This window comes from Coptis chinensis, chromosome 4 (assembly GCF_015680905.1).
Source record: "Coptis chinensis isolate HL-2020 chromosome 4, ASM1568090v1, whole genome shotgun sequence".
NCBI lineage: Eukaryota > Viridiplantae > Streptophyta > Magnoliopsida > Ranunculales > Ranunculaceae > Coptis > Coptis chinensis.
This window is the reverse complement of record NC_141459.1, coordinates 16,599,866-16,614,640: the sequence shown is the minus strand read 5'-3', so window position 1 is coordinate 16,614,640 and position 14,775 is coordinate 16,599,866. Positions and strand designations below refer to the sequence as shown.

The following is a 14,775-nucleotide window of genomic DNA, read 5'->3' as shown; positions in this document are numbered from 1 at the left end:
TGTCCACAGAGTGTCTCCCGCCCGCCATAAGCTCTCATTCACCATTCACTATGTGTCCGGAGTGTCTCACCTCACCGCCATGCATCTCTCGAAAACTTCGCCACTATGTCCACCCCGCCAGTGTCTTACCCCTATGCCATAAGCTCTCATTCACAGTACTCACTACTATGTCCGCGGAGTGACTCACCTCAGCCATCATCTTTCCTTCCGTAAAACTTCGCCACTATGTCCGCGGAGTGTCTCACCTCACCATCATTCCTTCGAAAACCGCCATGCATCTCTCCCGGAAAACTTCGCCACTATGTCCACGGAGTGTCAGCCCCATCTATAAGCTCTCATTCACCGTGACTTCACTACTATGTCGGAGTGTCTCACCTCAGCCGCCATGCATCTCTCTTCGGAAAACTCGCCACTATGTCCACGGAGTGTCTCGCCCCCGCCATAAGCTCTCATTCACAGTACTCACTACTATGTCCGCGGAGTGACTCACCTCAGCCACCATCTTTCCTTCAGAAAACTCGCCACTATGTCCGCGGAGTATCTCATCTCAGCCGCCATGCATCTCTCCTTCGGAAAACTCGCCACTATGTCCACGGAGTATCTCAGCCCCGCCATAAGCTCTCATTCACCGTACTCACTACTATGTCCGCGGAGTTTCTCACCTCAGCCGCCATGCATCTCTCCTTTGGAAAACTCGCCACTATGTCCGCAGAGTGTCTCACCCTCGCCATAAGCTCTCATTCACAGTATTCACTACTATGTCCGTGGAGTGACTCACCTCAGCCACCATCTTTCCTTCAGAAAACTCGCCACTATTTCCACGGAGTGTCTCAAATTTGACCATAAGCTCTCATTCATTAACTCACTACTATGCCCGGAGTGTCTTACCTCGGCCGCCATGCATTTCTTCTTCGGAAACTCGCCACTATGTCCGAGGAGTGTCTCAGCCCAGCCATAAGTTCTCCTTCACCGAACTCACTACTATGTCCGCAGAGTGTCTCACCGAAGCCGCCATGCATCTCTCCTTCGGAAAACTCGGCACTATGTCCGCAGAGTGTCTCAGCCCATCCATAAGCTCTCCTTCACAGAACTCACTACAATGTCCACAGAGTCTCACCTTTTCATTTCCCTTTCGTAGAACTCAACATTGTATCCGCCAAGGGTCTCATCCCCTTTGCCCTTACTCATGGAACTCGATATCTCGTCCACAAAGGGCCTCATCCCCTCTATTTCTCTTTTGTCGAACTCAATAGTATTATTCCTTCTGGATATGTTGCTTGCTCCCAATTGCAATTTGGAACTCCGGCTCGCGGAGGGCTCATTCCCCCCGTCGTCTCTGCTCTGGAATGGAGTCTAATGAGGGGCAACTCAGCTTGCCCCCCTGTTTGATTCGGACCTCATGTCCGCGGCGGGCTCCTCCACCCATTTGTCTTTGCTCAGGAGTGGAAACTGATGAGGGGCCACTCGGCATTGCCCCATGTTTGATTTGGATCTCATCTGCGGAGGGCTCATCCCCCATCTCGCTGCGGGTGGAGTCGATGAGGCAACTCATCCCGCCCCATGTTTGACTTCGGATCTCATCTGCGGAGGGCTCATCCCCCCTCCGCCGGCCGCTTAGGAGTAAAGTCGATGAGGGGCCACTCGCCTTTGCCCCATGTTTGATTCGGATCTCATCTCTGCGGAGGGCTCATCCCCCTCGCATTTGCTTAGGAGTAGAGTCGATGAGGGGTCACTCGGCTTGCCCCATGTTTGATTCGGATCTCATCTGCGGAGGGGCTCATCCCCTGTTGTCTGCGCTCGGGTGGAGTCGATGAGGGAACTTCGGCTTGCCCCCATGTTTGATTCGGACCTCATGTCGCATATCCTATCCCGCTTGAGGCTTTGGACCGCGAGGGTCCGGGACAACTTTGCCCCGCCCCACTATTTGTTTGGACGAGGGTCTGCGGATCCTATCTATCTCGCCGGAGCTTGGACACACCGGTGCGGGACAACTCTGCCTGCCCCCGTCTTTGTTTGGACGAGGGTCCGCGGAGGCTCATCCCCGCGACTCATTCGAATAGCCCCGACATATCCACGAAGGGTCTTCGAACCCTCCTCGCTCTCGGAGGCAGGGCTCCTCTCTATCTCTTCCCACATACAAGTAAACCCAACATCCTCACTACCTAGAGACACCAGCAGATTCTAAGGTTCCCCGTATAGCTAATACGGGGCTCGACCCCGGTCTTACTTGCTGTTATATCCCGCAACAAACCCGGTCAATATCAACTCTGTTCCGCTGATCCTTTTCTTTCTCTGTAACCTGCCGCGGTGTATGCCCCTCTACCTTCCTTGCAATCATCTTACCATCCGTATTCGGACACTCGAAGTCATTGATCTCCATCCCAACCTATTGATCTCATCCTTTCTCTATCTCGAACTGCCTCGCCGTCGATGTTGTTGAACACTCTTGCTCAAGCTCTAAAATCGATTAGAAAGTACTCCGGTTGAATGTTGATTGTATGATAGGATGCCGGCACTGGGCTCGTAGCCACAGATCTACTGCACTTGTTTGTGTTTCACCCCGTAGGTAATCCTTCCATAGATGCCTTAGAGAACAAAACCATGTGGTAGAGAACAATAAATTTTTCCTCTTGGTCCCCACAGACGGCGCCATTTGTTGCAACCCATTTCACAATTTTTTATATTTTTATAATTCTCGACTACTTGGTTAGATGCTGAAGGCAAGCAATACACCTAATTTGACTTCATCAGCTTAACCCGTTTGGGTTGCCTACGTACCCCCTTATCGAGGGATCAAGCTGCACCGTAGTTCTCTCCTCTCTCCACTCTTTTCTATCTCACTCTTGGATTCTCCACCTCTCTAGACGTCATCTCCTCTGGTTGTCTCCCTATTCTCCTCTCGTTGTCTCCTCATTCTAGCTCCTCTGCTCTAGATATCTCCTCCTCTCTTCCTCCTCATCTTGGGGCATCATCTCCCTACTCCTCCTCCTCTCTGGCCGTCGTCTTCTCCCTTCTCTGCTATAGATATCTCCTCCTATTTTCTTCCTCATCTCGGGACATCATCTCCCTACTCCTCCTCCTCTCTGGCCGTCGTCTCCTCCCTTCTCTGCTATAGGTATCTCCTCCTCTCTTCTTCCTCATCTCGGGACATCATCTCCCTACTCCTCCTCCTCCCCTCTCTGGCTATCGTCTCCCTTCTCCTCTTCTCTAGATCTCCCCTCCTATTCCTCCTCCTCTCTGACTGTCATCTCATCTGGCCGTCGTCTCCTCCCTTCTCTGCTATAGATATCTCTTTCTCTCTTCCTCCTCATTTCGGGACATCATCTCCCTACTCCTGTTCTTCTCTGGCCGTCGTCCCCATTATCCTTTTCTCTAGATCTCTCATCCTCTTCTTCCTCTCTCTGGCCGACGTCTCCATACTCCTCTTCTCTAGATCTCCCCTCCTCTTCCTCCTCCTCTCTGGCCGTCGTCTCCACCTACTCTGGTTGTCTCCTCCCTCTTCCTCCCCTCAACCTCTCTCTTTTTCTCTATCTGGTGCCTCCTTCTTCCATTTCTTATTTCTCTTTCTTTTTCTCTCCTTAAGTTCCCTTCTCTTCACTTTTATATCTCCTCCTTAAGTTTACCTCATGGAGCATATCATGGTCTTGGGCCTATTCTCTGGGCCCAATACATACAATGGCCCATCTTATGAAAATGGTTCTTACAGTAAGTAAGACTATCTATGTTGGACTTTTGGTAATGAATCCCGTTTGAAATTCCATCTTCATATTTTTTTAGAGACATCTGCCATTAGAAGAAAGTCATGATACAATTGAAATTTGTGCTAGTTATAATTAGCACCTCATGGGTGTACAATTCAAATAATAATGTTCTTCAAGAAACATGGTAAAATCATGAGAAAACAAATGCATTAGTGGTTTAGTTTGCTCCAAAACTTCAAATGAACAATGTGTATGAAAAAGACTTGATATTTTGTTGCATTAGGCCTTCTTGGTTGGTTGGATAGAATAAGCTCGAACCTTAGACATTGTAAGTACTATTCAAGCTTCTGATTTATCGTCTGGTTGGTGCTTTGGGATTGATCCAATTTTTCTGTCTCGTGAGTGTTTTGCATCAAGCTTCTGATTTCCCGTCTCGTGGTTATTTGAAATTGATCCAATTCTTTTTCATCAAACTTCTGATTTCCCGTCTTGTGTGTGTTTTGAAATTGATTCAATTCTTTAACATCAAGCTTCTACTTTCCCGTTGATTAATCCAGCTCCTAATTTCCCATTGATTAATCAAGGTGATCTATAATAGCCAACTGTGTACATAGATCTTCCCGCAGTGTCTCTGCAAAAAATAGCAATAAAAATCAAATTCACAAATGCTTCTATTAGTTATCAAATTATAATATTGTAGTTATATATGATTTTAACTATTTGGGATTATCGAAAACTTATAAAAATACCTTGAAATGACATGTGATGAGTCATTTTAATAGTCTGATCTGATCCACTAAAACCATCACATAAACCAAAAAAAAACTTCTAATCACCAACAAAATAAAACTATAGATAGGCAACTGTGCTAGATGTCCTAATAGTTGTTGGTCCACTTTGATTATCACTAATACGCACCAGTCCACCAATTCCAGATTTATCCACACTGTAAAACTGGTGCGTGTCTAAATTTGAGATCGAAAGTGTTTTGAGAGAAGCTAGTAGACCGGTGCCTTAATTCATGGGTGGTTGAAAAAACTTACAGGATCTTTGGATATAACCATCAGCATGTTGAATATCCTTTCTTATCTAATAAACCCCTAATGATACAGATAAATCAATCAATGAAACTTATAATGTCAAATTGACAATTTAATCTAATATTATAACACGCAAAGCTCAATCAAAATAGATGTAGAAAACATGTCATTTATCATAGCAATGGTGCACTTATATTTACCTCAAGCAAAAGAAAATGTTTTAGCTAATCCCAAACACTCCAATACTCTTTTGATCTCCAATGCTTCAAAAAAACCATCACTGTCTTTATAAAAAAAATAGCAAAAACGGTTTGTAGCAACTTACTTCCCTCGGTCAATCATCCACTTCACCTGTGAGTTCCTCATTTCCTCAGAATTACCAAGAAACTCCAAGCCATTTTTTCATCGTTGCCACCAATTCTATGATTTATAAATACTTGAAGTTAAAAATTGCAACAAATAGTTTAAATAAAAAAAATAAAAAACTTCAAAGTTATCTATTGTACAACGTGTTATGCAAAATTGACATAATCTCATTATGTAAAATCTGCAGCTTTGAGACATTCTAAGAGTATTTACTTAAGTTTCAATATTTTATATATTTTTCTGTCCAAATTTAAGAAGTTAGAATATTCCATATCATTAGTCATAAATTGTATGGAAAATTGATATATATCATTCTTTGGCAGAGAAAGCTAGCTACCCAAAGAATAAAGTTAGGTTAGGTAGGCCCAATTGAATTAAATGAAATCTTTTAAGTATAATCCTATAATCTAACCATCTACAATTAATGCAAAATCATAAAAGCTGAAAATGCAACACCATACCAAGAACGTACTTGAGATTAACACTGTATAAATTTTTTGGATAAGATAACTTTGTGATAACGGTTAATATTCTATAAGATTTAAAGTTTAAAGCGTATCTCACAGGGAACAATATACACGTGATGAACCAACAATACACGTTATCATGTCCAAAGACTTACTTGCTGTGGTGCTTGGTTTAGGACTTCTTCACCACTTCATCCTCTTAGACTTCTTATAAGCACAATCATTATTCTAACGCAGAACCTTACAAAAAACTGCCACTGAAAAAATATCATCCAAAGAAACAAAAAATTATATTAATAAACAACAATGATTATAAATATCCGCATTAGATCAAAATTATTTTGATATTGAGGTTTTATTATACATTAATTTTCGGTAATATCGTAACAGTTATAAAATTGTAGACCCACCAACCAAATCATAAGCCTTCTGGCCAATGCAATAGTACAGTAATTCAAACCGCTAAAGTACAATCATAGTTGGCAGAATAGTTAACGCCATTTGTTGTTGGCTTAAAGACTATCAGAGCTTATCTGTAATTTGCCAAGCCCGTATGTCAAGTGGAACCCAAACTTTGACAGAGAACCATCCATTAGAGAAGCATATAGCACAAAGGTAAGAACCCAATATTAGCCTATCAAGTGTATACTAATCCAATTATGCCTCTAAAGAAGAAAAGTTGAACAGCTCAAAAAAGCCATAGTGCCATATTTTTTTTCGTTTTTTGTGCATGGGGTGCCTTTAACTATTAGGGCATGAGGCAGCCTTGCCTAGTCTAAAGTGACTTGAAGAACAACACATACGTCTACATGAGATAAGACACATAGAGTATTAAAGAGACAAAGATGCTTCCATTAATTTTGCAATCACAAAGAAAATGAGTGTGTATAGATTGATGTCAAGCACTTAATAATAATAGAAAAATACCTCGAGATGTTGAGCAGCTTCCATAGTTAAACCAACAGTTGCAGTAGCTAGCCCTGTTAAATCCTCCCTGTAAATAAAATAAGGAGGTGGAGAGTAATATATTACTCATCCAAATTGCGATAGAGAAAAACCTTAATAGTTGGAATTCAAAGAGAGAAAACATAGCAAAGAGAGAGAACCACAAATCAAATTAGATTAATCTTCACGGAGGGGAAGGGAGGGAAAATGACGGGTCTTGGAAAGAGGTACGATGGTTTATTAGATAGTGTTTTGTTTGCGTAAATTAGTAATATTCCTTTTTTCTCATGATTTTTCGTCAAAATGGGCATCTTTTTTTCTCCTACATTGTCATGAGTAAAATTTGACGTGGACGCTCGAGAGAGCTCGAAAGGGGCTTGCTATTATATGTATATATATTAAAAAGACTACATGTTTTAGGTTCAAGAGATAGGCGCCTATTTGAAAACGAATTACACATAAAAAAGATATCGCAATTAAGTTGCCCAAACTATTACAAACCTAAACAATATTTATCATCTCGAAATAATGGTCAGGAGGACGTTTCTTGTTTTGTGAACAAAACATCAAAAATGCAAAACTAAAATGACATTTTCTCATAGAGTTATGGTTAATTTCCTCAGTCTTAACAACTCAACCATTAACAGCAAGCTAGGTCAACAACAATAAAAAATTTTAATAAGAAAAACTTGTAACCAGAGAAAGTAGAAAATTTTCTTGTGCACACTATTGAGCTAATACACCCTTGTCAGTGTATATGATCCTTATAATTAAAATTGATAAAAGTCTTCAATCTACAATACACACTTTAAGATACCCATTTCAGTTTATTAAGTAAAATAATAATGAAATTTACAATAAATGAACCTACATATTGTACAAAAAAAAAAAAGAGTAAATTATGTGATATCCAATAAAAAATAATTAAAATAATATTATCTCATTCAATTGAAAACAGTAGCAGACAAAGTAACTAACTCTATGAGAAAATTAAATATAGCATGTCTTGCAAATGCAACGCTTGTAAAACTCAAAAAACAACAAACCTGTTGTTCTTCTTTAGAGTAGTCTTAACTCATAAAGCTTTAAGCACTAAAGAGTAGTGGTAACTCACCTGGATGTGCAAAAAAACAACAAAGCAAGAAATATATGGAGATTAATCAAACTCATCTTGGATTTTCTGGAATTAATTATTCCAATTGGATATTGAGGAAGAAGAGAACAGAAGATGTGCTACACATAGTGTCAGCAAGAGTCTGAGATATAGAAATCACTCATACGTTAAAGTTTCGATCAACATTCTAAAGAAAAGTTCAAATTTTAGATGTGGGAATAATTGATTTTTCAGTTTTCAGCCGTGAGTTTTTTGTTGGCGGTTTAGAGAAAGCAGAAAGAACTGGGTTTTTGTTGGGGACTCGGGGTTTAGCGTTTCTCATAATATTTCTTTTCCTTTTTTTTTGCCTGATTTATCGGCTCATTAGTCAAAATGCGCATTTTTTTTTTCTCCTGATTAATTACTATATGCATTTATATACATACTTACATAGTACATACATACACAAATATGTTTGAATATAAATTTAAGAAACTTATTGAAGCTTACCACGAAAGCATAGTCTTTACAATGAAAGAGTTTGGAGAGAGTTTGACTTGTATCCAATGGTCATCTTTAGTCTTAACTTCCAACCCCTGAACTTGATTATGAGACAGTATTGTCATTAAGTTTATGTCCGTGTGAGCCTTCACGCCAACCTTAGTTTCATTAGGATGACAAAGTACTTTTGAACACGGAACCGGTAGTTGCCAGATTCAATGTGGCCATCATAGTACTTTTCAACACCCAAACTCTCAAAGACCATCCTCCTCAACATTTGATCCAACTCTACTACTTGTTTTGTATAAGAATGTATTGCTTTGTTGATCAACAAAAAGAAACATATTAGAGTACTGGAAAATTAAATTAGGCTATAATAATGGCCGCCCTGCACCCCAATGGAAGTTGGCGCTTACTTTGGACTGTTTCTGATCATCATCTGGCGAATTAATCTTCACGAGATGAAATGGGATTGGAAGGGAGAGGAAGATTAAGTGTTGTTTGGGTTTTGGAAAGAGGTGTGGTAAGTTTTAGATAATATTTTGTTTGCCATGAATTCTTTATAGATTACTGTCGGAAAAAACAAAGGATTCTCTGTTAGATTTTGTTTCTCTGCAGTAGTGATTATAACAATTTAAGCAATAAACACAGGCTTTCCAATAATAATAAAAAAAATATTGAAGCCTATTGCAATGCTGCAATCACAGTTTACATGGCTAACCTTTTCAAATTTCATGAGTTTACCTAACTACCCAAGTAATAAATGCAACCCTGTAACACATGCAGTGAATATTTCTCATTGTAATTACATGAGCAAAATAAGCAAGTACATCCATTTGATAAATTAAAAAGTCGCCGCAAAGGATACCCCATGTTCAATCATTAACATTTTATATAAACCATCGTAAGGATGGAGGTTTAGATATGGAAGTTGTGTCACCTGTATCAACGGAACTAAAGACATCACCTATCAATCTAAAATAAAATTCTCTAATTATTGGAGCTAAATCGTAGCTTTCACAATTCCAAACTCTTCGTAGACATTCAAAGATTAAGAAAGAATAGGCATCACAGATATCAATGAAGCTGAACAGTATTTGCTCCAAGAAGAATAAATTCAGCTGCGTCGCTACCAATCTCCACTCCACTCCACTCCACCAATACCAGAAAGATAATAATGCTTGTCGTCAAATTCAGATTTCATCATTTGTGCAATGTTCATCACTTTTGCAAGTGCAATAGGATGGACAACATTGCAAGAATAGCCTCCAAGTGTGGTGTAGCTGTACACAATAGCAGCAAAACTTTAGAAACTTGGTAATTGGTTTACGCCAGAAATTGGATCTATAATTTCCTCATGATATTGGGTCTTAAGGATTAAATTTTCTAGCACTAAAAATTGTTTAGTTGAACTAACATTGAAGTAGAATTTTTCGACATTGATGAAAAACACTATCAATGGCAGCAAAGAAGGAAAAATTGTTAAGAAGTAAGCAACCCAATCTGATCTTAAAGGTGGCCTTGATGCCTTGATGCTTATTAAATAATCAAATGGTGAAAAGTAACCAAGGAACAAACTACACCTTTTATTGTCTAAGTTTTCTCAAATGGTGAACTGAGGACCAAAAGAAAGAGAAGAAGATGGTGATATTTCGTCTGGTCCCTATCATACACATTTGTCTTCTATCTCCACTATTCACCAATTTGTCCATGGAAAAAGCTTTAATTACTAATAAACCCAAACTTTGGTCTGTCTCCATTAACCAGTGCCAGTTACTTATTTTTGGCATGTAGGCAGACAAACTGGGGTTTCAATTTGAGGTTAGCAACTCTCTTTGTGGATCCAACCCTAACAATTGGAGCTCTAGTCATTGCATCTCTCAACAACATGCTCGTTGCTCCACCAGACACATGAATCGCTTTACACCCCCTGTTCGTGCTGGCCACCAAACATCCTTCTGTGGTAGCCATTGGGACAGAATACTCTGTTCCATCGAAAGCAACAAAGGCCCAAGATTGGAATTTGAACATAACCAACAGGCATTTTCACAGCACTGCCCCAAAATGGATTCGTAATTGAACCCATCTAATGGCAATCCAGTAAGAGATTTCCCAGTCACAACTCTCTGCAGAGCTACCCTGTCTTACTCGCTTGCAGTCCCCGAGCTTTGATTCAAGTGAGTAAGATGGGGTAGTGCCTGAAACCACTGAATCAATAATTCCCTCGACGGCGAGCCATCTTCGGATGAATGAGTGAATGTTTTTGGAGGAGGAGGAATCAACGATGGGCGATAGATAGAGTATAGGCTCACAGGAGTTTGCACTTTGCAGTGTGTATGAGCGATGCTTAGTGTCTTGCCATTGAGTTTCCTAATAATTTATCCTTTTTGATTTTAAGTATTGAATTCTACCTTCTCGTTGGGACACCTTTTCGAGTAAGAATACTGTATACGTGGGAGGGAACTCTGCTCCCCTTTTACACTTCTTGACGTCATATTGCTCCAAATTTTCACGCCTTTTTGTTTCATTAGTCTACAGATGGAGTAATTATATTGTAGAATGGTGCTAAAGAATTAAGGCCCTAAGGAGGAGTGAAACAACGCCCGTAGGGATTATGAAGGCAAAGTATCTATGTTCTTTTATTGCAGAAGGGAAAAGATAGAAGCATAATAGGGAAGACACAACCTCAAGTAAAATCCTGAATCCTTCCCTCTGTAATTTTACCCACTAAGAAATAGTATTGAGGTATTCCTAGTATGATTAAAAACATATGAATTTTGTCAAGCCTAGTTGTTGAATTTGTATAGATACGATTCGGACTCTTCTTGATGGGGTATATTGCTGCCTTAGCAATCCCACATAGACCATACTTAGTGTCAGCCACATTACGTTCCATCCTGATGTATCCATCTTCTCCCCAATCAGCTCCCCATGAATTTTTCACAATCCAATATTTTATACCATTATCTACTCCATACCCAACAATAGTCATAGAATGGATTGAGTCCGATCCACATGGTCCGATTGAAAATACGATTTATAGAGCGTAAGAGCACCACGTTTGATGTAAATACTAAGAGCAACAGGTTGTTTTGCCACCACGGCCTGCAATGCCTTTTCATCGTCAATACTTTCGTAGTCATTAATGGTCACAACTTCTTCAAGCAAGTACTGTCTTCTTCTTCTTATTCGATGGGGCAAAGAGGGATTAAGGACTGGACGAAATCGATGCCGAAGAAGCCGAGGAGATAGATGAAGGAAGCGAGAAAGTGAGGACGTGGAGAGGAGTTGAAGTACGGATCTTGAGTGCGATGTCGCAACTCTTTTTAGTTTTCGCAAATTTTTCCTCCTAATTTATCGTAACTAGTATGGACACGTGGACACTCTAGCTAAGCTTCCTCAATTTAGAAGGGGAGAGCTATAATATATATATAAAGATACGATTTCGATTTGTTTCTATCTTCATTCTTCAGTGAGCGACAAAAAGGAAAGCTAGAGACGGAAAGAGGCTTTCTGCTTACTGTCACGTGAGACCAGCCCATAGGCCGAAACAAAGTAGAAAATAGGGTAAAATAAAAGAAAGAACAGGAATGGAGAAGAAAGCAAAACGGATAGAAAGTCCATCAACTTCTCCTTTATTTCAAAAAATTCAAAACCCAAAAACACAACCTCAAACACGAAAAGACATAAGATCTCATTAGAAGAAATGAGGGAGAGGAAGAACTCCATGAAAGCAAAAGATGACAAAGGCAAAGGAGTTACTTCAACAGATTTTGGAGTCTGTTTTCCATCTCGAGCCCATTTAACACTTACTTCTAAGCCCATTTGCAGCCCATCTCGACCCAGCGAGTCGCCCAAGTGCCACCATCGCCACCACCAGCATCACCACCACATTCTAACTAGGTGTGGCAATAAAGGTGGTCAAGCTAGCCCTCTTTTCTGGGCCAAAACCAAGACGAACAGCTCAGAGATCACAGAACCTACATCACCAAAAGTAACGTGTGCTGGTAAGATCAAAGTCAGGCCCAAGAAAAAGTCCAGCGAGAACTTGCAATCTGTGATGGGTGAGAGTGAGAAACTTCATAACAGGAGATACATTGGTGGTGAAACAATTGGTTTCAAAAAAGATTGTGTGCAGTTATTAACTAGTTTACGAGGGTTTCGGTTAGATTTAGGTTGTTTTGGTTCTGTTAAGAGTTCTGATGCCACTTGTATTGATGAAAAAGAGCAAGAAACACAGGCGAATGTGGAAAAGAGTGATGTAAGTGGTGCTTCAGGTGCAGCTTTTTCAAAGTGGTTAGTGTTAATGCAACAAAATAATAACAATGAGGTTGCTAAAAAAGAAGCAAAATGTAAAGAAGAAAAAGTAGAGAAAGATGGATCTTGTGATGGTGAATGTGCATCTAGTGCCCCTCCTCCAAATGCTCTCTTGTTAATGCGTTGTAGGTCTGCACCTGCAAAGAGTTTGTTAGGAGAAAAAGAACAAGAAGAAGAAGTAGAACAAATTAAAGCAGGGTTTGTGTTAGAGCAAGAAGAGAAAGCGGAAAGCCTGATCTTGAAGTACTATGTTCCTGATTTCTTGAAGGTAACGTCTGATATTACAATTTACAAATGAGAAATGGGTTGTGGGTGGGATGGAAGATCCTTTTTCAAGGAGTCGTAGGTGGTAAATGGTGATTTTTTTTCTCTCATAATTTTTCTTTCTAAATTCCATATATAGTCTTGCTGTTATTACTTATTAGTTCAAATGAAATTTTATATGATTTATTTTTCTTATATAAGTGTATGGATATTTCATGGTAGGATTTTGGACAAATCCTAAGGTATTGAAAATCGCTGTGATTTTGTGGAGATCTAAAGTCTAGACTAGTTTGATTTTCTCTGCAGTGTACTACCCTTCTCTTTCTGAAAAGGGTATCCAGCCATCCAGCATGTGTATTTTTGTGAAAATATATGAGGTTTGTGTTACTGTGTAAGTGTGTAGCATACTAGCGTGCCATTGTTTTTGCTTTCATTTTTATAGTCTGTCTCGATCTTTGATATATTTTTTTTGATAAATGTCTCTTTGATATGTAGACTCTAGTTAATTAGCAACTAGATATTCAGGCCTTCAGGTTATATTTGCCCGGCCAATCTATTACAATAAGCAAAGAGAAGATCATTTTAGAGGTTTCTAATCAAAAGATTGGCCAGCTAGAGAAAAATGGGTGCGGCTGTGGTGCTGTGTTCATCTATTCTACAAAACACTATCAATCGCCGAAATTCATATTTTTTCGACCCTTCATCCGGAATTCCGAATTTCTCAAAAAAATGAAATATTTGATGGAATTCCATCCAAATCACAAACTATATGCCTCTAGATGGAATGCAGCAGATTGCATGCGTACAAACTTTTTCTTTTTGATAATTCAAACAAAATCGTAGCAGAAATTACTTGATTACTTTGCACTTGATTACTTGATACTGATCGATCTAGGTCCACAATTCATTTCCTGATAGGTCCACAATTCATTTGTCAAAAATTTAGCTAGGCCCAATCACTCAAATTGGAAATTAATTATAACTATAGTGCCGAGTTAGGTGTATTTACGGTTCCGGACAAATCAACTGGGTGAGTGTAAGCAATTACGGATCCACGATAATTTTTTATATTTTCTCTATATTTATTTCCAATAATAACCTTCTTCCACCCCAATAGAAGAATAACAGTTCTAGAATACGCGGGGTGTATGCGTGCGCAGTCATCTCGTCCCTTAGTTATAGACTTTGTGGGGCAATACACCCTCACACCTTTGGTTATTAGAGGGCCTAGATGCTGAAGCACAGGTACAACAGGCGTATCCTAGATTTTGCAATACAAGAAATAGGAGATTTGGAATTGTCAACCCAACATTTCATACACAACCTTCCTATTTTTTTTATTCAAGTTACATTGAATTGTGATTGCTTTTCGTTTTCTCGACAACTCATCTCTCATCCTGTGTAGTAAAATCGAAAATTGGATGCTACTCGATCGAATAGCGAGTAGCAAGTAGGTCTACTCAGTCAGGGATTAATCGTGATTACACAGGGGATTTTTTCTAAACACTATATTTCTATACATATCTGTTAAATTACTTAAATATAATTAACAAGTAAAAACATTGATATACCAACATAATAAAGCCAATAAAAAACTCTGTGACCTAATGGATAAGGCACTGGTCTATAAAACCAGAGTTGAGTTGTTCCATACTTTCCATACTCTATTTACTTAAAGCAAAAATACAACAATAATGGAGAGCTAATTAATAACTCAAAAGTGCATACTACATATCATAATTCATAAAGCCAAATAGCATAGACTAATGTCTACTGATCATTTCCAGCTTTAATATCTATATCAATATCGTCAGCATCACTTTCATTAACATCATCATCTCGACTTCCTTCACCATGCTGTCCAGCTCCTGTACGACCCTCCAAGTCCACCTCATCATCTTCGTCGGCTTCGTCGTGAATTGTCACCGAGTTTCTAGTTCTATTCCTTGTACTTGGCTCCACATCAATATCAGCTCCTCTCACTGCTCGAACTTGCTCCCAAGTGAGGTCATCACCTTCCATCATGAATTCTTCAAACTGCGTCTCACTTGGTATGATCCAATCATCATTTTCATCAACTT

General features: G+C 39.6%; 1 protein-coding gene and 1 long non-coding RNA gene across 2 annotated transcripts; one reads left to right on the top strand and one right to left on the bottom strand.

Moving 5' to 3' along the window:
- Positions 1-5,084: 5,084 nt before the first annotated feature.
- On the bottom strand, positions 5,085-6,797 carry LOC147502199 (uncharacterized). Its single transcript, XR_015221186.1, has 3 exons — positions 6,502-6,797; positions 5,730-5,831; positions 5,085-5,161 (listed from the first exon to the last, which is right to left on the bottom strand). It is a non-coding gene; the product is annotated as an uncharacterized LOC147502199 (long non-coding RNA).
- A 4,894-nt stretch (positions 6,798-11,691) lies between these two features.
- On the top strand, positions 11,692-13,081 carry LOC147502198 (uncharacterized). Its single transcript, XM_086603859.1, has one exon. It carries the CDS (start codon positions 11,820-11,822, stop codon positions 12,726-12,728), a length of 909 nt encoding a protein of 302 aa, XP_086459985.1. The 5' UTR covers positions 11,692-11,819; the 3' UTR covers positions 12,729-13,081.
- Positions 13,082-14,775: the final 1,694 nt, after the last annotated feature.

Coding starts and splice junctions, on each gene's coding strand:
- LOC147502198 (XM_086603859.1), top strand. CDS start 11,820: ATGAGGGAGAGGAAGAACTCCATGAAAGCAAAAGATGACAAAGGCAAA.